This window comes from Caretta caretta, chromosome 2 (genome assembly GCF_965140235.1).
Source record: "Caretta caretta isolate rCarCar2 chromosome 2, rCarCar1.hap1, whole genome shotgun sequence".
NCBI lineage: Eukaryota > Metazoa > Chordata > Testudines > Cheloniidae > Caretta > Caretta caretta.
The window spans coordinates 181,243,659-181,265,679 of NC_134207.1; the positions used below are offsets into that span (position 1 = coordinate 181,243,659).

At 45.2% G+C, this 22,021-nt stretch overlaps 1 protein-coding gene across 7 annotated transcripts in view; it reads right to left on the minus strand.

Moving 5' to 3' along the window:
• Positions 1-22,021, minus strand: part of LOC125630934 (uncharacterized) — a 44,848-nt gene that overhangs the window by 18,662 nt on the left and 4,165 nt on the right. For 2 of the 7 annotated variants that reach the window (XM_075125624.1, XM_075125623.1), the window contains 3 exons: positions 15,172-15,415; positions 14,035-14,419; positions 12,385-13,069 (listed from right to left, as the gene is read on the minus strand). The exons of 1 other annotated variant lie outside the window; for it this stretch is intronic. In XM_075125624.1, the coding sequence (XP_074981725.1) occupies positions 12,654-13,069; positions 14,035-14,416 (798 nt within the window). In that variant the 5' untranslated portion in view covers positions 14,417-14,419; positions 15,172-15,415 and the 3' untranslated portion in view covers positions 12,385-12,653. Of the gene's footprint in view, positions 1-12,384; positions 13,070-13,701; positions 13,818-14,034; positions 14,420-15,171; positions 19,553-19,589; positions 20,015-22,021 lie in introns of those variants that run through there. 4 more of the 7 variants (XM_048837146.2, XR_012667152.1, XM_048837145.2 and 1 more) reach the window with 4 other exon arrangements.

Consider the following 22,021-nt stretch of genomic DNA (forward strand, 5'->3'; position numbering starts at 1 on the left):
CTGAGGAATAAACTGACAATTAGTACAGGGATCAGCATCAAAAAAGAGCAACCCAGCATGAAGTCTGTCTAATTAGTCATATGAACTGAGGGCTTCCCCTCCACTTCCTCAAGAACACATGCCTGTCAGATCTTGTACAAAAAGACTTCTCTAACATAATACTGAAATTAGGTTGAGAACAGGTAGCCCCATTTGAATAGCTTGATTAAACAACAGCATCTATTTCTGTGCAAACACGTTTGTTTGCAAGATAATTTCCAGACACTTGTTTTGCAACTAAATTGCAGGGCATTTCCTTCTTCTCCAAACAAATTAAAAATTGGCCCTGTTCTTTTCGCTAATCTTCTCGTTTTAATAACTTTTCTTATTTAGATGGAAAAATGAGCACGATGGAAAAATTGGAGATGAAAGCTGGAGGAAATCCTTCTAATCCCAGAGAACTGTGTTCTTTCAGTGGCAGTATATTTCTACCCTCGTTCTTTCTGGTTTTCTTTCTTTAATGTTACATTGGTAGCCTTTCAGACCAAAGCCTCTTATTTATCCCTACAATATGGAAAACAAGGGACATAGCAGTGAAAGCTTCCCTATTATCATTAGTATTATTATTTATTTGTTAATTTGACATCACAGTCGTGCCTAGCAACCACAGCTGAGATTGGGGCCCCATTGTGCTAGATACTGTGCAAATGCATAATAAGAGACAGTCTCTGACCCAATCTTGCAATCTAGTGCCCCAATCCTGCAATAAGGGCTTGCCCAAAACAAATGATCTGCTACTTTAACGATGGTGGTATAGTTAAAGAGAGACACCGTCCCCACACACACACTTGTATATATGCAGTTATATTGATGATAATAAGGCATCTTCTCTACAGATACAATTTATTCTTGTAAGGGAATAAGCTATTCCAGTATAAGGCACCTTTATACTGATATAACTGTATCCATGTTAGGAGTTGTACTGGAGAAAAAAAAATCACACACCCAACCTGAAATAGTTCTATCAGTACAAATACTGCACGTAGATCAGGCCTCAGATCCACGCAAGCAGACTCCTGCGTCTGCCACAGAGCCCCATTGGCTTCGAAGGGGCTCCATGTGGGTTTTGGGGTCTATCTTCACCAATCTCATTAAAGAGCAGAGCCTGGAATTCACTGATCTCTCTGAGACTGCAGCCATGTTGCCCCTTGTGTTGGTTTCTATGATGCGGCTACACTACCAGACTGAGACTACTAGTTTCTTCCACACAGGCTACTAAACAACTATCAGATAACTTTTGGTCGCTCGTATCAACTTGAGATTGATTTAGTTGCATCTTTAAATGCTATCTCAGCATGTTCTGAGAATATTTATATAAATCTAAGTGTTTGTATCCTGTGAGATACATCAACTGTATACTGAGGTCCCCCTCCCTCCCTCCCCCCCCCCCCATCCTTGTCTAGGAGAGGTTAAAGCTTTAGCCACAGTAGCATATTAAATTTACTGCATCAGAGAAGACAACTGAGCTAAAACCTGACTGCCTTCAAAATGTGATGCTGGAATTTTTGGCTGGCATATGTCCTCCTCAGCTGTGATCGGTCTTTCAGGGAGCAGTCTCTCCCTCCTCACAGTTACAAGGTGTGTGTCTCACCAGCAGCAGCATCACATACTCTGAGTGTAGGTGTGCTGATGGAAAATGCATTCTTCTATAAACTAAAGCCTAGAGATCGAATTAAAGAACTGTGACAGGCTCTGGCAGCCTCCACTGCCACCTCTGCCTCCTCATCACTATTCAGGGTGTCGCCTCCCTGATCTCCCCAGAGCTGATTCTGCCTGAGCAGCAGTCCCAGCACACTTGGCTCTATTCGGCTGGGCTTTTTCTTGTTGCAGTTTTGCCTTCAAATACTGGGGAGAGAGACAAAGGTAGAAACAATTCTTATGCGTTGAGTGACACTAAGGCCATATCTACACTACAAAGTAGGGCTGTCAAGTGATTAAAAAATTAATTGCATGATTAAAAAAATTAATTGCATGATTAATCGTGCTGTTAAACAATAATGGAATACCATTTATTTAAATATTTTTGAACGTTTTCCTCATTTTCAAATATATTGGTTTCAATTACAACACAGAATACAAAGTGCTCACTTTATATTTATTTTTTATTACAAATATTTGCACTGTAAAAAACAAAAGAAATAGCATTTTTCAATTCACCTCATACGAGTACTGTAGTACAATCTCTTTATCATGAAAGTTGAATTTACAAATGTAGAATTATGTACAAAAAACAACTGCATTCAAAAATGAAACAATGTAAAACTTTAGAGCCTACAAGTCCACTCAGTCCTATTTCTTGTTCAGCCAGTTGCTCAGACAAACAAATTTGTTTACATTTTCAGGAGATAATGCTGCCTGCTTCTTGTTCACAACGTCACCTGAAAGTCAGAACAGGTGTTCTCATGGTACTGTTGTAGCTGGCGTTGCCAGATATTTATATGCACTAAAGATTCATATGTCCCTTCATGCTTCAACCATCATTCCAGGGGACATGCGTCCATGCTGATGACGGGTTCTGCTTGATAACGATTCAAAGCAGCACAGGCTGATGCATGTTCATTTTCATCATCTGAGTCAAATGCCACTAGCAGAAGGTTGATTTTCTTTTTTGGTGGTTCGAGTTCTGTAGTTTCCGCATCGGAGTGTTGCTCTTTTAAGACTTCTGAAAGCATGCTCCGCACCTTGTCCCGCTCAGATTTTGGAAGGCACTTCAGATTCTTAAACCTTGGGTCGAGAGCTGTAGCTATCTTTAGAAATCTCACATTGGTACTGTCAAGGTTCCTTCCCCACTCTGAACTCTAGGGTACAGATGTGGGGACCTGCATGAAAAACCTCCTAAGCTTATCTTTACCAGCTTAGGTCAAAACTTCCCCAAGGTACAAAATATTACACCCGTTATCCTTGGAATGGCCGCTACCACCACCAAACTAATACTGGTTACTGGGAAAGAGCTGTTTGGACGCGTCTTTCCCCCCAAAATACTTACCAAAACCTTGCACCCCACTTCCTGGACAAGGTTTGGTAAAAAGCCTCACCAATTTGCCTAGGTGACTACAGACCCAGACCCTTGGATCTTAAGAACAATGAACAATCCTCCCAACACTTGCACCCCCCCTTTCCTGGGAAATGTTGGATAAAAAGCCTCACCAATTTGCATAGGTGACCACAGACCCAAACCCTTGGATCTGAGAACAATGAAAAAGCATTCAGTTTTTACAAGAAGACTTTTAATAAAAAATAGAAGTAAATAGAAATAAAGAAATCCCCCCTGTAAAATCAGGATGGTAGATATCTTACAGGGTAATTAGATTCAAAACATAGAGAACCCCTCTAGGCAAAACCTTAAGTTACAAAAAAGATACACAGACAGAAATAGTTATTCTATTCAGCACGATGCTTTTCTCAGCCATTTAAAGAAATCATAATCTAACACATACCTAGCTAGATTACTTACTAAAAGTTCTAAGACTCCATTCCTGTTCTGTCCCTGGCAAGAAGCAGCACACAGACAGACACAAACCCTTTGTTTGTCTCCCTCCTCCCAGCTTTTGAAAGTATCTTGTCTCCTCATTGGTCATTTTGGTCAGGTGCCAGCAAGGTTACCTTTAGCTTCTTAACCCTTTACAGGTGAGAGGAGCTTTCCCCTGGCCAGGAGGGATTTCAAAGGGGTTTACCCTTCCCTTTATATTTATGACACGCCCCCCAAATCTCAGCTAGGGTGAAACACTGGCTGGGATTTCTTCCTGGAGCTCTAGGAAAAACAGAGTTAATAAGACACATGCATCTCTAAATATACTACCAAGTACATAAAGACTAACGATATTTTCCACATCTCAAGGACGATTTTAACCAGTTGACTCTGGGAAACTTTCACGGGAGAGTGCATCAGCCACTTTGTTAGAAGCTCCTGAGATGTGTTGGATGTCGAAATCAAAATCTTGGAGAGCTAAACTCCACCGAAGAAGTTTTTTGTTAGTTTCTTTGACGGTGTGAAGCCACTTCAGTGCAGCATGGTCGGTTTGCAGGTGGAAACGCCGTCCCCAAACATATGGGCGTAGCTTTTCCAGAGCGTAGACAATGGCGTAACATTCTTTTTCAGTGACTGACCAGTTGCTTTCCCTCTCAGACAGTTTTTTGCTGAGAAACACTACAGGGTGGAATTCTTGATCAGGTCCTTTCTGCATTAAAACTGCTCCCACACCATGCTCGGACGCATCTGTGGTTACTAGGAACGGTTTGTCAAAGTCTGGGGCCCTTAGTACAGGGTCAGACATGAGTGTCGCTTTAAGCTTGTTAAAGGCCTTCTGACACTTTCTGGTCCACTGAACAGCATTTGGCTGTTTCTTTTTGGTTAGGTCTGTCAGTGGGGCAGCGATTTGGCTGTAGTGCGGTACAAAGCGTCTGTAATAACCGGCCAAGCCTAAGAAGGATTGAACCTGTTTCTTTGACTTTGGGACAGGCCACTTTTGGATAGCATCCACTTTGGCCTGTAGGGGGCTGATAGTTCCTTGACCCACCTGGTGTCCAAGGTAAGTCACTCTGTTTAGGCCTATTTGACACTTCTTAGCCTTAACAGTTAGTCCTGCCTCCCTTATGCGCTCAAGGACTTTTTGTAGATGTTCCAGGTGGTCTGCCCAGGAATCCGAAAATATGGCCACATCGTCAAGGTAGGCGACTGCATATTCTCCTAATCCTGCTAGGAGACCATCTACAAGTCTTTGGAAAGTGGCGGGTGCATTTCGCAGCCCGAAAGGGAGTACATTAAATTCATACAGCCCGAGATGTGTGATGAAGGCTGACCTTTCCTTGGCAGATTCATCTAGCGGTACCTGCCAGTACCCCTTGGTTAAGTCCAAGGTAGAGATGAACTGGGCCCGTCCCAGTTTCTCTAATAGTTCATCTGTGCGTGGCATTGGATAGTTGTCTGGGCGAGTTACAGCATTTAGCTTACGGTAGTCCACGCAAAAACGTATTTCCCCATCTGGTTTGGGAACTAGAACCACTGGAGATGCCCATGCACTTTCAGAGGGGCGGATTACCCCCATCTGTAACATATCCTGGATCTCCCGTTCTATAGCAGTTTTAGCTTGAGGAGACACCCGGTAAGGTTGGACCCTAATTGGGTGAGCATTACCTGTGTCAATGGAGTGGTATGCCCGTTCAGTCAGTCCTGGGGTGGCTGAGAACGTTGGCGCGTAGCTAGTGCACAGCTGCTGGATCTGCTGTCGCTGCATACGCCCAAGGGTCATGGAGAGGTTCACCTCTTCCACACCACCAGCACATTTCCCTTCGTAGTAAACACCTTCAGGCCACTCAGCGTCGTCTCCTCCCTGGGCTGTAAACTGACAAACCTTTAATTCTCTGGAATAAAAGGGCTTTAGAGAATTAATATGGTACACCTTAGGCTTCCGGTTGGAGGTGGGGAATGCTATGAGATAATTAACAGCTCCCAGGCGCTCCTGGACCGTGAATGGCCCTTCCCACGATGCTTCCATTTTATGGGCCTGGAGCGCCCTTAAGACCATGACCTGGTCTCCTACTTTGAAGGAACGCTCTCTGGCATGTTTATCATACCAGGCTTTTTGCTCTTTTTGAGCATCCTGTAAGTTTTCTCTAGCAAGGGCTAAAGAGGTTCGGAGGCTGTTTTGTAGGTTGGTTACAAAGTCCAGAATGTTAGTTCCTGGAGAAGGTGTAAATCCCTCCCATTGCTGCTTCACCAACTGCAATGGCCCCTTAACCTCACGGCCATATACAAGTTCAAATGGGGAAAACCCTAAACTGGGATGTGGTACAGCTCTGTAGGCAAAGAGCAACTGCTGCAACACTAGGTCCCAATCATTGGAGTGCTCATTTACAAATTTACGTATCATGGCCCCCAAAGTTCCATTAAACTTCTCCACCATGCCATTTGTTTGATGGTGGTAAGGAGTGGCAACCAAGTGATTTACCCCATGAGCTTCCCAAAGGTTTTTCATAGTTCCTGCCAGGAAATTAGTCCCTGCATCGGTGAGGATGTCGGAGGGCCAACCTACCCTGGCAAAAATGTCTGCTAGTGCCTGGCACACACTTATAGCCCTGGTGTTGCTCAGAGCTACTGCTTCCGGCCATCGGGTGGCAAAATCCATGAAAGTCAGTATGTACTGCTTTCCTCTGGGTGTCTTTTTCGGAAAAGGACCCAGAATATCCACAGCTACTCGCTGAAATGGAACTTCAATGATGGGGAGTGGCTGTAGAGGGGCTTTGACCTGGTCTTGGGGTTTTCCCACTCTTTGGCACACCTCACAAGACTGGACATAGGTAGAAACATCCTTGCCCATTCCCTCCCAGTGGAATGACCCCCCCAAACGGTCTTTGGTCCTGTTCACCCCAGCATGGCCACTAGGGTGATCATGGGCTAAGCTCAAGAGCTTGGCCCGGTATTTAGTTGGAACTACCAACTGTCTCTGAGGATGCCAGTCTTCCTGGTGTCCACCAGAAAGAGTTTCCTTGTATAAAAGTCCTCTTTCTATAACAAACCTGGATCGATTAGAAGAGCTGAGAGGCGGTGGGTTGCTCCGTGCCGCCGTCCAAACTCTCTGGAGGCTTTCATCTGCTTCCTGTTCGGTCTGGAACTGTTCCCTTGATGCTGGAGACATCAGTTCCTCATGGGATTGTGGACCTAGGCTTGGTCCCTCTGGAAGCGATATAGGGGATGGAGCTGTTTCTGTTGACTGTGAACCGCTCTCCGCTGGTGCACTATGTTGGGATTCAGGCTCCGGCTGAGCCTCTTGTGTAGGGTTATCGGCTGCTGCCAGTTCAGGTTCGGTGGGGCCCTCTGTTGTTGAGGTTGCAAGTACTGGATTCAGTGCTGACACGGGGTCTGGTGTTGGTTGTTCGGCTGGTTCCGGTTCTAGGACTGGTTCCGTCTGGGTCTCTGGGACTGGATCCACTACTGCTGTTGCAGACATTGGCCTGGGGTCCAGGTCCATCACCTCTGACTGGGTCCTGATAGAAGTTTCCGGAACAGAGCTAGGCCTCACGGCTTGTTTAGCCTGGCTGCGGGTGACCATTCCCACCCTCTTGGCCTGCTTCACATGATTGGCCAAGTCTTCCCCCAACAGCATGGGGATGGGATAATCATCATAGACTGCAAAAGTCCACATTCCTGACCAGCCCTTGTACTGGACAGGCAACTTGGCTGTAGGCAAATTGAAAGAGTTGGACTTGAAGGGTTGAATCGTCACTTGGATCTCTGGGTTGATTAAATTGGGGTCCACTAAGGAAGCATGGATAGCTGACACTTGTGCTCCGGTGTCCCTCCACGCGGTGACCTTCTTCCCGCCCACACTCACAGTTTCCCTCCGCTCCAAGGGTATCTGGGAGGTATCTGGGCCTGTGGACCTCTGGTGTGATTCCGGTGCAATGAACTGTAATCTGTTGGGGTTCTTGGGGCAGTTGGCCTTTACATGCCCCAGCTCGTTACATTTAAAACATCGTCCAGCTGATGGGTCACTGGGGCGAGGAGGGTTGCTGGAGAACGGGGTGGTGGGACGATAAGGGGTCTGGAGGGTTCTTTGGGAGGTAGGTGGGGCTTTGGGCGGCCCCCGGTAATAGGGTGTGGTCTGGGGTGGTCCCTTCTGGTCTCCACTCCAACTGCGACCAGTTTTCTTCTTCTCTGCCACCTCCACCCATCTGGCTCCAATCTCTCCTGCCTCGATTACAGTTTTGGGCTTCCCGTCTAGGATGTATCTTTCTATTTCCTCAGGAACACCCTCTAAGAATTGTTCCATTTGCATTAGGAAGGGCAAATTTACTGGAGATTCAACACTTGCTCCTGATATCCAGGCATCCCAATGTTTCACAATGTGGTAGGCATGTCGGGTAAATGACATGTCTGGTTTCCACCTTAGGGCTCTGAACCTCCGACGAGACTGCTCGGGTGTTATCCCCATTCTGACTCTCGCCTTGGATTTAAACAGTTCATACTTGTTCATGTGTTCTTTAGGCATTTCAGCTGCCACCTCAGCTAAGGGTCCACTGAGCTGCGGCCTCAGCTCTACCATGTATTGGTCAGTAGAGATGTTGTACCCAAGGCAGGCCCTTTCAAAGTTTTCTAAGAAGGCCTCAGTATCATCACCTGCCTTGTAGGTGGGGAACTTTCTGGGATGGGAAGTGGTACCTGGAGAAGGATTGCTAGGGTTTGTTGGTATATTCTGCTGGGCCTTTATCCTCTCCACCTCCTCCACATGCTTCCTCTCTTTTTCCTTCTCCTCCTCCACATGCTTCCTCTCTTTTTCCTTCTCCTCCTCCACATGCTTCCTCTCTTTTTCCTTCTCCTCCTCCACATGCTTCCTTGCCTCCATTTCCCTCTTGTGGGCAGCCTCCTGTACCTCCTTCTCCAGCCGCATGAGTTCTATCTGTCTTTCATGTTCCCTTTGTCTTTCCTCAGCCTGAAATTTGGCTAATTCCAGCTGTAGTTGAGCTGAGGATTTGGTCATTCTAACCTCTCTGTTTTTAACTAACTTTACACCTGAGGTTTAGAAATAAACAAACAAAACTTGGCTGTAAAATTTTGCTGTGCTGCAATAGAATACCTATTCTCTGATAGTGATTGTCAGCCTACAGAAAAAGACAATTCCCTTGTCTCTGCTCTGGGCCCAAATTAAAGCAAAAAACCTCCAACTGCTTGGAAACCTGCTTACCCAGCCCACAGAAAAAGCAAATGGGTAGAACACACACCCCCTATTTACTTTTAGGAAGAAAAGAAAAAAAAACCTCTGGATTGGAAGATTTCCCTGCAGGAGTTAAGTACCCTGCCTCCAGGCAAAAAAAACCTGCAATTCACAAGATAATCCCCTTTTGTCTCTGCTTGGCCACAAAGCAGAGAGAAACCAAGCTGCTTTCAGTTTCAAAGCTGCTTTCTGGACTTTCTTTCCAAAGAAAAAAAAATTTTCCTTTTTAAAATCTGTATTTCTAGTTCAAAAAATCTCAACTGGATCTCAAATGATTTCAGGTTAATCCCACCACTGTGCCACCATGTCAAGGTTCCTCCCCCACTCTGAACTCTAGGGTACAGATGTGGGGACCTGCATGAAAAACCTCCTAAGCTTATCTTTACCAGCTTAGGTCAAAACTTCCCCAAGGTACAAAATATTACACCCGTTATCCTTGGAATGGCCGCTACCACCACCAAACTAATACTGGTTACTGGGAAAGAGCTGTTTGGACGCGTCTTTCCCCCCAAAATACTTCCCAAAACCTTGCACCCCACTTCCTGGACAAGGTTTGGTAAAAAGCCTCACCAATTTGCCTAGGTGACTACAGACCCAGACCCTTGGATCTTAAGAACAATGAACAATCCTCCCAACACTTGCACCCCCCCTTTCCTGGGAAATGTTGGATAAAAAGCCTCACCAATTTGCATAGGTGACCACAGACCCAAACCCTTGGATCTGAGAACAATGAAAAAGCATTCAGTTTTTACAAGAAGACTTTTAATAAAAAATAGAAGTAAATAGAAATAAAGAAATCCCCCCTGTAAAATCAGGATGGTAGATATCTTACAGGGTAATTAGATTCAAAACATAGAGAACCCCTCTAGGCAAAACCTTAAGTTACAAAAAAGATACACAGACAGAAATAGTTATTCTATTCAGCACGATGCTTTTCTCAGCCATTTAAAGAAATCATAATCTAACACATACCTAGCTAGATTACTTACTAAAAGTTCTAAGACTCCATTCCTGTTCTGTCCCTGGTAAGAAGCAGCACACAGACAGATACAAACCCTTTGTTTGTCTCCCTCCTCCCAGCTTTTGAAAGTATCTTGTCTCCTCATTGGTCATTTTGGTCAGGTGCCAGCAAGGTTACCTTTAGCTTCTTAACCCTTTACAGGTGAGAGGAGCTTTCCCCTGGCCAGGAGGGATTTCAAAGGGGTTTACCCTTCCCTTTATATTTATGACAGGTACCTTCTTTGTGTTTTGTCAAATCTGCTGTGAAAGTGTTCTTATAATGAAGAACATGTGCTGGGTCATCATCCAAGACTACGATAACATGATATGGCAGAATGCAGGTTAAACAGAGCCAGAGACATACAATTCTCCCCCAAGGAGTTCAGTCACAAATTTAATTTATGCATTTTTTTAAAGAGCGTCATCAGCATGGAAGCATGTCCTCTGGAATGGTGGCCGAAGCATGAAGGGCCTTGTAAATGTTTAGCATGTCTGGCATGTAGATACCTTGCAACGACGGCTACAAAAGTCCCATGCGAATGCCTGTTCTCACGTTCTGGTGACATTGTAAATAAGAAGTGGGCAGCAGTATCTCCTGTAAATGTAAACAAAACTGTTTGTCTTAGCAATTGGCTGAATGAGAAGTTGGACTGAGTGGACTTGTAGGCTCTAAAGTTGTGCACTGTTTTGTTTTTGAGTGCAGTTATGTAACAAAAAAAATCTACATTTGTAAGTTACACATTTCCAATAAAGACATTGCATTATGGTACTTGTATGAGGTGAATTGAAAAATACTGTTTCTTTTTATAATTTTACAGTGTAAATATTTGTAATCAAAAATAATAATGTGACCAGTGTACACTTTGTATTCTCTGTTGTAATTGAAATCAATATATTTGAATATGTAGAAAAGCATCCAAAAATATGTAACACATTTCAATTGGTATTCTATTGTTTAACAGTGTGATTAATCGCAATTAATCACTGTTTTAATTTTTAAAATCACAATTAATTTTGTTGTTAATCGCGTGAATTAACTGCAATTAATTGACAGCCCTACTACAAAGTTAAGTCGACTTTATGTAAGTTGACATTGAGCCTCTGATTTAAGCAAGTCGATCTTGCATGTCCACACTACACTCATTGTGTCGGTGGAGTGCATCCTCACATTGACCCATGGAGCACTGCACTGCGGGTAGCTATCCTACAGTGCACATAGCCGAGTGGAATTTTGGGATGGGCTTGCAATGGCTTATGGCACCAAAACTTTGGCATGGGTGGTTATTGGAACATGGCGTTAGCCTCCCATAATGCACCTACCCACTCCTTCCCTCCGTCCCTGAAATCAATGGCAAACAAAGCAAGCCTTTTTCATGCCCTTTTTTGTAAGCCTGGGTTACCCTCCCAGACGCCATAGCATGATAAGTATGGACCCCGCTCAGCTGTACACTGTTGTTGTGAGCATTACAAACACCTCACGCCTTATCCTTCAGTATTTACACAGCAGATACAGGAGCCACTGCACAGAACAATGTGATGCCACGCAAGCAGCCCTGCTGGAAGACATAGAGTGGAGCAATTCGCAGTTGCTGGTGACAGTCACACACCACCTTGACACGGTTAAGTGCCATTTCTGGGCCCAGGAAACAAGCACTGACTGGTGGGACCGGATCGTTATGCAGCTATGGGGTGACAAGCAATGGCTGCAGAACTTTTGAATGTGTAAGGCCACTTTCCAGGAACTGTGTGAGGAGCTTTCCCTAGCCCTGAAGTGCAGCAATACTAAAGTGGTGATAGCCGTGTGGAAGCTTGCAATGCCAGACTGCTACCGGTCAGTGGGGCATCAGTTTGGAGTGGGTAAATCTACCCTGGGATCTGTTGTGATCCAAGTTTTCAGGGCCGTTAACAGACTTCTGCTAAGAAGGGTAGTGACGCTGGGCAACATGCAGGACATAGTGGATGGTTTTGCCATGCTGGGGTTCCCTAACTGCGGTGGGGCAATAGACAGAATGTGTATCCCTATCTCGGCACCAGACCACCTTGCCAAAGAGTACATAAACTGAACAGGGTATGGCTCAATAGTGTTGCAAGCGCCGGTGGATCACAGGGGCCATTTCACCAACATCAGCGTGGGATGGTCAGGAAAGGTGCATGACGTGTGCATCTTTTGGAACACAGATCTGTTCAGAAAGCTGCAAGCAGGGACTTTCTTTCCAGACTGCAAAATAACCATTGGTGATATTGAAATGCCATTTGTGATCCCAGGAGACTCAGCCTACCCCTTGCTCCCACGGCTCATGAAGCTGTACACCGGCAGCCTGGACAGCAGTAAGGAACAGTTCAACTGGCGGGGGGATAGCTCAGTGGTTTGAGCATTGGCCTGCTAAACCCAGGGCTGTGAGTTCAATCCTTGAGGGGGCCATTTAGGGATCTGACAAAAATTGGGGATTGGTCCTGCTTTGAGCAGGGGGTTGGACTAGATGACCTCCTGAGGTCCCTTCCAATCCTGATATTCTGTGATTCATAGGCTGAGCAAGTGCAGAATGGTGGTTGAATGTGCCTTTGCACATTTAAAATTTCACTGGCATTGTTTGCTTGCTAGGTTAGACCTCAGTGAAAGCAAAAGTGTCCATTGTTATTGCTGGCTGCTGTGTGCTCTATTATATCTGTGAAACAAAGGGAGAAAAGTTTCCTCCAGGGTGGGAGGGTGAATGAATAAGGAGCCTTTTCTCCTCAATCTGGTAAATTTTATTATGCACACAAACACACAGAGACAACAAAGACAAGTAAGATAACCTGGGCCAAAAGGGCTGATAACACTGCGGGGGGGAGAAACAAGGAAAGCTTGCTTACAGATGCATTGCCATAACAATCAAAGGTGTGGGAATGGGCGCCTTCTGGTTTTTATACCCTCACCTGGTGTTGAGTGTGAGGGATACCAAACTCCTCCCCGCTCCCCGCCCGCAGGATGTTTGGGGGGGAGGATGTAGAAATGGGTGATGATGGCAGCCGGTTCAGCATAGGCTGTAGAGGCACTTTAGCGTCCAGCTGCCTTTCTTGAACCTCAGCCAGATGCCTCAACATGTCTGATTGCTCCTTCATACTCCGCAGCATCTCCTCCTGTGTGACGCGCTCTTTTTCCCTGCATGCTGTCCTGTCCAGGTCCAGGTTCTCGGACAGTGTGATCCTCCATGCTCTGAGCTCCATCTTGTCACTCTTGGAGGAGTGCATTAACTCATTGAACATGTCCTCCAGAGTCTTCTTTTTCCACCTTCTAATCTGTCCCGGTGTTGAGAATGTGCCGACGGACAGGGTTTCAGCTGCAAGGAATGCAAAGCACAAGGGTAGCATTGACAGTGCATACATTGTTTCTGGTGCAAGGTTCATTTTTTTAAATAAAAAAACCATCCCTCAATACACTTCACTGCAAGCCACAATGTAATCACAACTGCAAGAGGCTGTTTACTGCTCCAGCCTGGTGAGTAAGGCCACGAGGCATGGGCAAGAGGTCTTGTGCTGCTGTTTTTGTGAAGACATTCGGGGGATCACAAGTTGGAACTTGAGAAAAGCCCCATTTCTCCTAGCAACCTGGGTGGTGTTTGAGGACAGGCACCAGGGCAGAGCCTCCCGAATAGTTTGCTTTTTACAAAAGCGGCACCAGGATGGGGGGAAGGGAGACAAACAGGAAGCAGCCACCACCCCCCTTTCTTTCAATGCTGCTTGCAATATATGGTGATCCCTTCCAACCACAACAACAGCATGTTTGGGAAGCGTGGTTGTGTGACCCAGATTTCACCAAATGGGGAACAGATTACTTGTTGAACTGTTTGCTGTTTAAGGGCTAGTACTGAAGACTTCCCCTGTTTCCCCTAGGTGACTCTCTGCGATATCGCTCTCCTGAGGGTAACAGAGGCAGCAAGGGAGCAGATGTTGCGAGCGTCTGGGTACAGACCTGGTCCTTATGCTGCAATGCTGTGTGCTGCAACGATGCTAGCAGAGTTAATACTGGAGTGGCGCGGGAAAGTGTCCTACCATGGTGGATGGAATAAGGAAGCCCTTCCCAGAAACCTGCAAAGGATTGCGGAGTATCTCTATGAAAGCTTCCTAGAGATCTCCCTGAAGGATTCCCGGTCCCTCCCCGTGCACATAAAGAGTCTTTTCTGAGAGCACCCTCTGCGTAGCTGGAGTGGCCACCAATACTCACTACACCTACTTTTTTGTTCAGATTAAACATAAAAAATAATAGCATGTAACCCCTACAGTTTGATTAGAAATGTGGACTCACCAGAGGTGCCTTCCCCGGCATCACGCTCCGCCTCCAACTGGTCCTGTGAAGGGGTGGGCTCCAGGGTTAAAAACAGTTCTTGGCTGTCGGGGAGAATGGATCCTCCGCTTGCCTGCCTCACATTCTCCTCCTCCTCACCAATGTCCTCCTCCTCATTGTTGCTCAAGGTTGCCTGGGGCTCCTGGGAGGTATCCCCAGAGAGTTTTGGGGTAGTGGTGGGGTCGCCGCCGAGAATCGCATGCAGCTGCTCATAAAAACAGCACGTCTGTGGGGCAGAACCAGAATGACGGTTCGCCTCCCTTGTCTTCTGGTACACGTGCTGAAGCTCGTTTATTTTCACACGGCACTGCTGCGTGTCCCTGGTGTAGCCCTTCTCCCCCATGCCCTGTACAAGGTTGGCATAGATATCAGCATTTTTTCTGCTGGATCGAAGCTCTTACTCTGCAATTAGGCCCAAGAAACCCACAGTGCTTTAAAGACTGGGGTTAATATCTGTAGTCACAATAGCCTATTCTTCTTGATGTACTTCTCTGAGGTGGCAGCTAACCTCTCCCACAGGTGCAGCATTTTTCCTGTCACTGTTGCACTTGTGGATCACCTTCCTTGCTGTATTGCTCAAGCATACAGCTTACATTTTATTCCAGCAGGTAATTCAATGACATGACCTGGCTAATACAAGCAAGTCTCCTCCCCACTGAAAAAAACCTCGTGGCATCATCCAAAGACCTGAGGGTATTGCCCAGAGGTTTTATCAAGGGCCAGTCTGGCAGTGCATAGTGCAGGCTGCTGCCTTCCTGCGCCTGGCTGAAGGAATGTAGGTTGAAACATTAAATCGTGCCTCCTGCACATAAAGCCTGTCCTACTTGTGGAGAGCCACAGCACCACCTCTTGCTTCATGTGGTGACTGGGGCTTTAACTGAAGCTCTGGGAACACAATGCCCTGTGCAACACTGCATGATGTGGCTACGGATCTTAGGCCTTGTCTACGCTACCGGGGTAAGTCGACCTAAGTTACTCTGTTCCTGTTACTCTCTTCCAGTTATGTGAATAACGTAGCTGGAGTCGACGTAGCTGAGGTCGACTTACTGTGGTGTCTACACTGCACTATGTTGACAGGACGCTCTGCCGTCAACATACCTTACTTTTCACATTCCGGTGGAGTACCAGAGTCGACCGGAGAGCACTCTGCTATCAATTTAGCAGGTCTTCGATCCCCGGTAAGTGCAGACATGGCCTTAGAGGCAGCGATGAGGCGCACCACTTGCTGTCGCATTCCCTTTCTGTTAGGATCAGGCATTGCACAAAGTGAGCCTTGTGGGAAACAGCCATCATGCACTGCCTTCCTCACATCTCACCCACTGTCTGGGGCCAGGAACCTGGGCTGGGAGAGAAAGGAGAGAGTGGGCCATTCTTCTATCCCAACATGCAGTTTATCAAATATATCAATGGCAGTGTGTTGCTGCTCTAATCCGCACATGCATACAGTGATGCCTTGGTGGTTTGATCTTGGTGCTCTTGATGAGGCTGACACGATCTCATAATCAGTTGTTCGATCAATAGGCCATTTGTCCAAGATCAGCTGTACCTTCCCTCTCACTCTCTGCTTGCTATATTGCACACATTACTTCTTGGCCATGTGCAGATCTCTAACTATGCCTTTTGGCGCGGGGAAGATAAAGAACAGCATCAGCCATTGGTTCCCAAAAGCACTGACCCTCCCCCTGGAAGTAACAGTAAGTTAGGCACTGGCATGTTTTGCACAGCAATATTCAAGAATAAGGCTTCAGCCTATATACAAGCATATTTTTTAGCCCTTAAAACTCTTGTCCAGGGTTGTTTTACACTAAATCTCCTATGGAATACTTTGGGCACACTGGTGATATTGCTATTACTCTGACTCGCACAAGGCTTTCTTGACACACCGCAGTGATCATGAGGAAAGCCATGCTGCTGCTCAACCTGGTTCTCGTTACGTATATCCCTATCTCTGTGCTTCTGCATAGATGTGGTACCCACCCAGCCGGGGTCAAGTCTGTTGCTAACCATCTGCTGACATATTAGACAAGTTGCAAGGATTTCATCACTGCTGTCAAGAGAAAAATATTCCCACACGTACAATTCCAGTGTCCGGTTTTTTTCTTGGCTGTTGGTAGAGTTAGCTGACTATATGAAGCATGACAGCCTATACCCTGGGCAGCTCCGGCACCTCTGCTGCTTCCTGTGATCTTATCCCACAAGTTGTATGGGCCTCTTCTTTCTCTCTAACTTTGAGACAATGGGAAAGTAACATGTCAGCATCCTATTTTGGACAGCTTCTTCACCAGCCTTCAGGTGCTCCATAGAGAGACCCTCATGTTTATCATGGCCCTCAGGACTCAATCAGCCTAGCACAGGGCCAGTTATCAACATCCTCCTCAACGACTCTCTCAGTAGGGGGAAGTCTGCTATGAGGAGTCATCGACAGAGGGATCTTTCTCTTCAACACTGAATGCCCCTGCTAACTGCTGGTGCTGTGGATGGACAAGAACCTGTAACCCAACCCCTTTATTCTTATCCCTTCCACAGCCCCTGACTTCCTGCTTTTTCCAGTCAGTTTGTACAAACATAGACTGCTGTGTCTTTGCTTCACATAATGCAAAGCACTAGCAGAGGCGCTTGGTGGTTGTGATATTGCCATGCTGGTACTAGCCATTGTTGGACTGACCCTGTCTTCTCTGGTGAGTTTGGTTTCTTGGAGGGTGATTTTTGGGGGTGATTTTGCTCTGAGTAGACTGTATGCATACGTGTGCGTGCCAGCCAGCAATGGCAGTTATACATAGGAGTGGCACATTGCTAAGCAAACACCTCATGGGGAAGACTTATGATGATTGTTTCCTAAACCCCTAAACTGAGTTTGGTTCCCCAACACAGAGATTGTTCCTGAGATCTGACCTGCCTTTCCTACACACTGGGCCTGATTATGTGAATATGACATTAGTGATAGGCTGTTTCAAAAAGTGAAATTCAAGTGATGCCCTAGCCCCAATAAATTAAATTGTGCTGTGTTGAATGTCCTATCATCCTACATCCAATGTGCCAATCCTTTCACTCTTCCTCCAGTCCCTGGCACTCAGACAATTAAATAGGCCAGTTGAGGGACTGGCCACAACCTTTCAAATAGGACCACATGTGTGTATGTATGCACAGTTATTTGGTATCAGTGTGGCAGATAAGTGAATGTAAAGTCTGCTAAACAGCCAATAAGTCTGGCTTCTGTCTCTCATCTTCAGTGAGAAGAGAACGCAGCTATAAATCTGCGGGTCCATATGCAGAGTCCGCTATGATGTCTTTTCTTTTGTACAAAAAAGGACAGGAAAAGCTTTTAAATGTCCTAAAGTTTCTCTAGTGTCGTAATCTCTCTCTTCCCCCACTGCCTCCCCCCTGCCCCCGATCACTAGTGCTTTGGTCAGGCATGCCTCCTCTTTACAAGGAACAGACACAATAATATATGGCTAACGTGACCCCCTAAACATTAACAAACATACTGTCTGATATGACAGTGAGAGGCATGTTATAAGAAACTAAAAAGACAGAATAACTAATAATCAAACACCCAATATAGGGATAATACCAAGAATGTCATTTGTTCAGCCACATAATTCATTAAATTAGCAGATAAAGAACAAATTTGGGGAAATCATGAATGTCTTGTGGCTAGCTTGCAAGCAGAAAAAAATGAATTGGATAGATGGCTGGTTGCATGTATTTCTTCCAGCTCTCGCTCTAATTTTTATAAGAGATTTTATTTTATGACAGTTGGAAGATAATTCAGAAAAATATTGAGTCACTTATTAAAAGTGACATTTACTTTGGTGCTGGATCCTACCTGTCCCAGCAACGTTTCCATTAGAGAGCTCATTTGAGAAGTTAAACTATCCATTAAAAATGTAACCTTCATTAGAAAACCTCTAACAGAACCATCAGTTCAGTTGGCCCCCCCAACAAGGAAAATGTTGCAAAACGAGAGCTGTGTGAGTGCTACCGTCTCCACGACTGCTCTGGATCTGTGCTTGAGAGGGACGACGATCCTGCTGTATCTAACGCCCATGTGGTTTGGGAGACACTGGTGTTTTTAAAAAGCAGACATCAGCTTTTAGTTAGCAATGCAAAGTGAGTTATAGATATTGAGAGCTGCAGCAGCACTCGTGAGACCAAAAGTACTTGACTAAAAGAAAGGTCTTCTCAGTTTAAAAACATGCTTCTTGAAATGATCAATCCTCCCCTTCTCTGCCCTTGCTGCTCTGCTACATTTTATTTATGCTGCATACCCAGCCACAAGCTTGTTCGTCTCACCCACTAATCCAGCTTCAAGCCCCTTCCGTAAGCCACTGTGCCTGGTCCACCAGCCTCTAGTGACTGCACACCCTAATATTAAGAACACATACTACAATCAACAAAAAGGTATGCCCAATTAGAACAAGCTGCAGGAATTTGCACTGACACTTCCACTACACACACATACAACCCCTCGGATATAGGGTTTACTTCACATCTTTAAGAAACTCTAATGGACCCTCTTTTTAACTCAGATTTGGCCTACCCATCCTTGAGATTCTGCATCCCATCCCACAGCTTTCTTCATGAGTGAACAGGCCTCTGAGCAGAGACTTCTATAGCCACTTCTTTAGGGCTTCATCCTGCACCATCAAATCAAATAGTAATTAGGCCATTATCTTCAATTAGAAGGGGGCATGCTGCTGAGTAATACACAGACCACTCCCATGATCCCATCCTCCCCAGCAGTGAGAATGCCACTCCCATAGCAGACCTACTCCTGCTGGCCAACAGAGCAAGAACCAGTAAACTAACCTGGGTCCTAGCCTAGTAGTAAAGAGGCCATTCTCGGACACATTTGATACTGTCTGTTCATGTCGTTAGTGAGGAAAATCAGTAAGAGCAAGAACCAAGACTGTTGGTCTCGCTCTTTTGACTTTAGCAGTCTGCATCCCTTCAATCCTCCTGTGTTTGGGTCAGACATTAGAGGGGAATAAGTCCCTAAAGTTTTATCTATGTGACCTAAATTAATGGTAGCGGCACTAAAGAAATACTCTTTCTCCTGCAGCGGTCAGTGGCTATTCTAAATCTATTTCCAAATTCAGTTGTTGCTTAGTTAATTCTCATTCTCTTATGGCATATTGTAGTACTGGACTGCTGCCTCAGCTGGTCTTTGAATCCTCTGTAGTGAAGAGGTCAGAAAAACTTCTTCAGTCTTCAGCAGAAATCTACTGAAAACATCAGCTGTAGAAAGCTGATGGCAAGTTGTTTGACAGATACTAAGTAGTGAGCCATATTATGCTACTGGGCATGGTTATTTGTGGGCATAATCTACATTGACAAATTGAAGAAAAGGATGCCATGCAAATATTAAGTGACAGATTTCAGATGGCCTTGATTATTGTTGGAAATACCATAGGCATTGTTCTCTGGTGTACATATAGCCTTACCTCTCACTCCTTAGAAACAACTGAGGGTAAAGGGCTCAGGCCACTTTACAAACAGAGTTTAAGAAAAGGCTGAAGGAGGGGAGCTTTGATTAGACATATTAAAAATATGATTAATCTTTTAAATTAGGTATAAATGAATGTGTTGGACTCTTCAGCCCTTAATGAGTGGCAACACCAGATTTAAGAACAGAAGTGTGGCTGTTTGTTTACCACAAACCAGGCAAAGTCTACAGCTTGGTATATTTTCCAAACTTCCTGTTTTGCAAGTATTATCATAATAATAAATGCCTAGCTCTTATCATCAATACATTTCAAAATGCTTTACAAAGAAGGTCAATATCATCAGCCCCATTTTACAGACGGGAAATCAGAGGCACTGGAAGGTGAAATAACTTGCCCAAGGTCACCCAGATGCAGGAATAGAATCCAGGTTTCCTGAGTCCCAGTCTAGTGTTCTCTTCACTAGTCCCTGCTGACTCAAAGCAAATGTGGGGTTCCTACAGAAGGAATGACGATTCTGTAATTACAGTTATAATTTTTCATTTCACTGAAACTATTTTGCCCTGCTAACACGCAGTCCTATTGCTGAGATTTAGCATCAAATCCTATTGGCTCTCTTACAGTCCCTTTGTCTTCAATGTTTAGCTTTTGTTCTCAATTTTCTTTCCATTATTGGGGACGTGTCAAATATCCCTGTTTCTGTGGTCAAAAATAACAGTGTATTTCTGTTTTTGCTGTAAAATAGTTGCTGTAAAATGCTCGCTAATTGGGTGCATGCCTCCCCATCGTAGAGTCTGGTTAAAACTGTTTGTTTGCTTTCTTTTAAAGTGCCAGCCTCACTTTTACTATGTGCTTAGTAAATCCACATAATTTATTCTAGTAGGGCTAAATGGATTTTCATTTTCAATTCTCATTTACTCTGGGCCCTTTTAAGTTAGTAGTGCTGATCACGGGGAACATTTAGTATTTGGTGAAACATACAGGCTAATGTCACTTCCCATAGGACTATTTATGCTTCCCACAATATTTTAGGGTAAATGGTTATTTTGGAAAGCACCAGCCCCATAGTATTATTTATAGTCTATAAAAAGCTTCAGTATTAGAAAAATATCCCACATATACATCAGTTGGCTTTAGAAATAAAAGATGTGGGGCAAAAATCTGCTGTCTGTGGTCACACAAGGAGTCCCAAGGAAAGTCAGAAGAGCAGGATTTGGCCATGTGTAATAAAGGGCCATGCTGTATCAAGGATTTTTAAATAGGACTCCTAATATTTCAACACAACTGAATCCCTCATTGATTTCAGCCAATTCAGTTGCTGGAATAAGTCAGGGCTGCTACTAGGAGTAAATGTTTATGTTATGATGGGGTGCCACTGTGCTGGGCGCTGTACAAACAGAAAAGAGCCAATCCCTGCCCTGAAGGACTTGCCATCTAGTTTGCGCGAGGGTTGTCGGAGCACACTCATGGCTGTCCCTGTCACTCTGATGGGGAGAGGGCGGGAGTGGGTAGCACAACGCATGCATTTCTCACCCGAAGTTTGTCTTGCCCATCAGGATTCCGCAGCAGGCTGTTTTAAAAAAATGTTCTAGCCACTCTGTGCCATTGCAGCAGAGCAAAAGGAGAGAGCAGAGATCTGGATCTGGCCCCAAGAGTCTCTGTTGAGATCTGCTGTCTTTTGTGAAACGCAGTATGGTCAATCCCAAGTGTTTAAGAATCATGAGCCATGCCCCCAAAATCATGAGTTTGGCTTAAAAGTCCTCAGATTTTAAATATAATACATGTAAAGTTCTTTTTCTTTGCTTCCTGGTGTTGGAGCCTCTGGGTGGGTAGGTGGGAGGGGGGGATGTCCACTTTTCAAGCTTTTTCCTGCAACTATGAGGGCTAGAAGGGTTGTGGGGGTGGGGGGTGGTTGTTTTTGCTTTTAATAAAAGCTAAGATTAGCTAGTATGATTCCAGCAGCTTACGAAAAACCTCAAACAGCATAAAGAAAACGAGGACTAGTGGCACCTTAGAGACTAACAAATTTATCTGAGCATAAGCTTTCGTGAGCTACAGCTCACTTCATCGGATGCATTCCTACGCACTTCATCGGATGCATTCCTATGCACTTCTAAGGTGCCACTAGTCCTCCTTTCCTTTTGGGGATACAGACTAACACGGCTGCTACTCTGAAACCTCAAACAGCATGATGCTCTTGATAAAATTGTGAGACCAGGTCACCCTGAAGAAACTGCTTCTGTGTGGGGGTGGGCAACAACTGAAGGCGGTTACGTACTGGGGTGCCGCCTGAGAGTAGGAATACAGCTGGTTGAAATACTTTTGACAAAACTGTTTCCGGTCTAACCCAAAATGTTTTGCAGAAACATAGCAGTCCCAGGAACAATTTCCTCAGGAAGCATTCCTGAGCTAGACTGTAGACTGTAGCCTAGTGGTTCGGGTGTTAGCTTAGGAAGCAGAGGATCCAGGTTGAAGGCCCTGACTTGGGCACATACTAGGCCAGT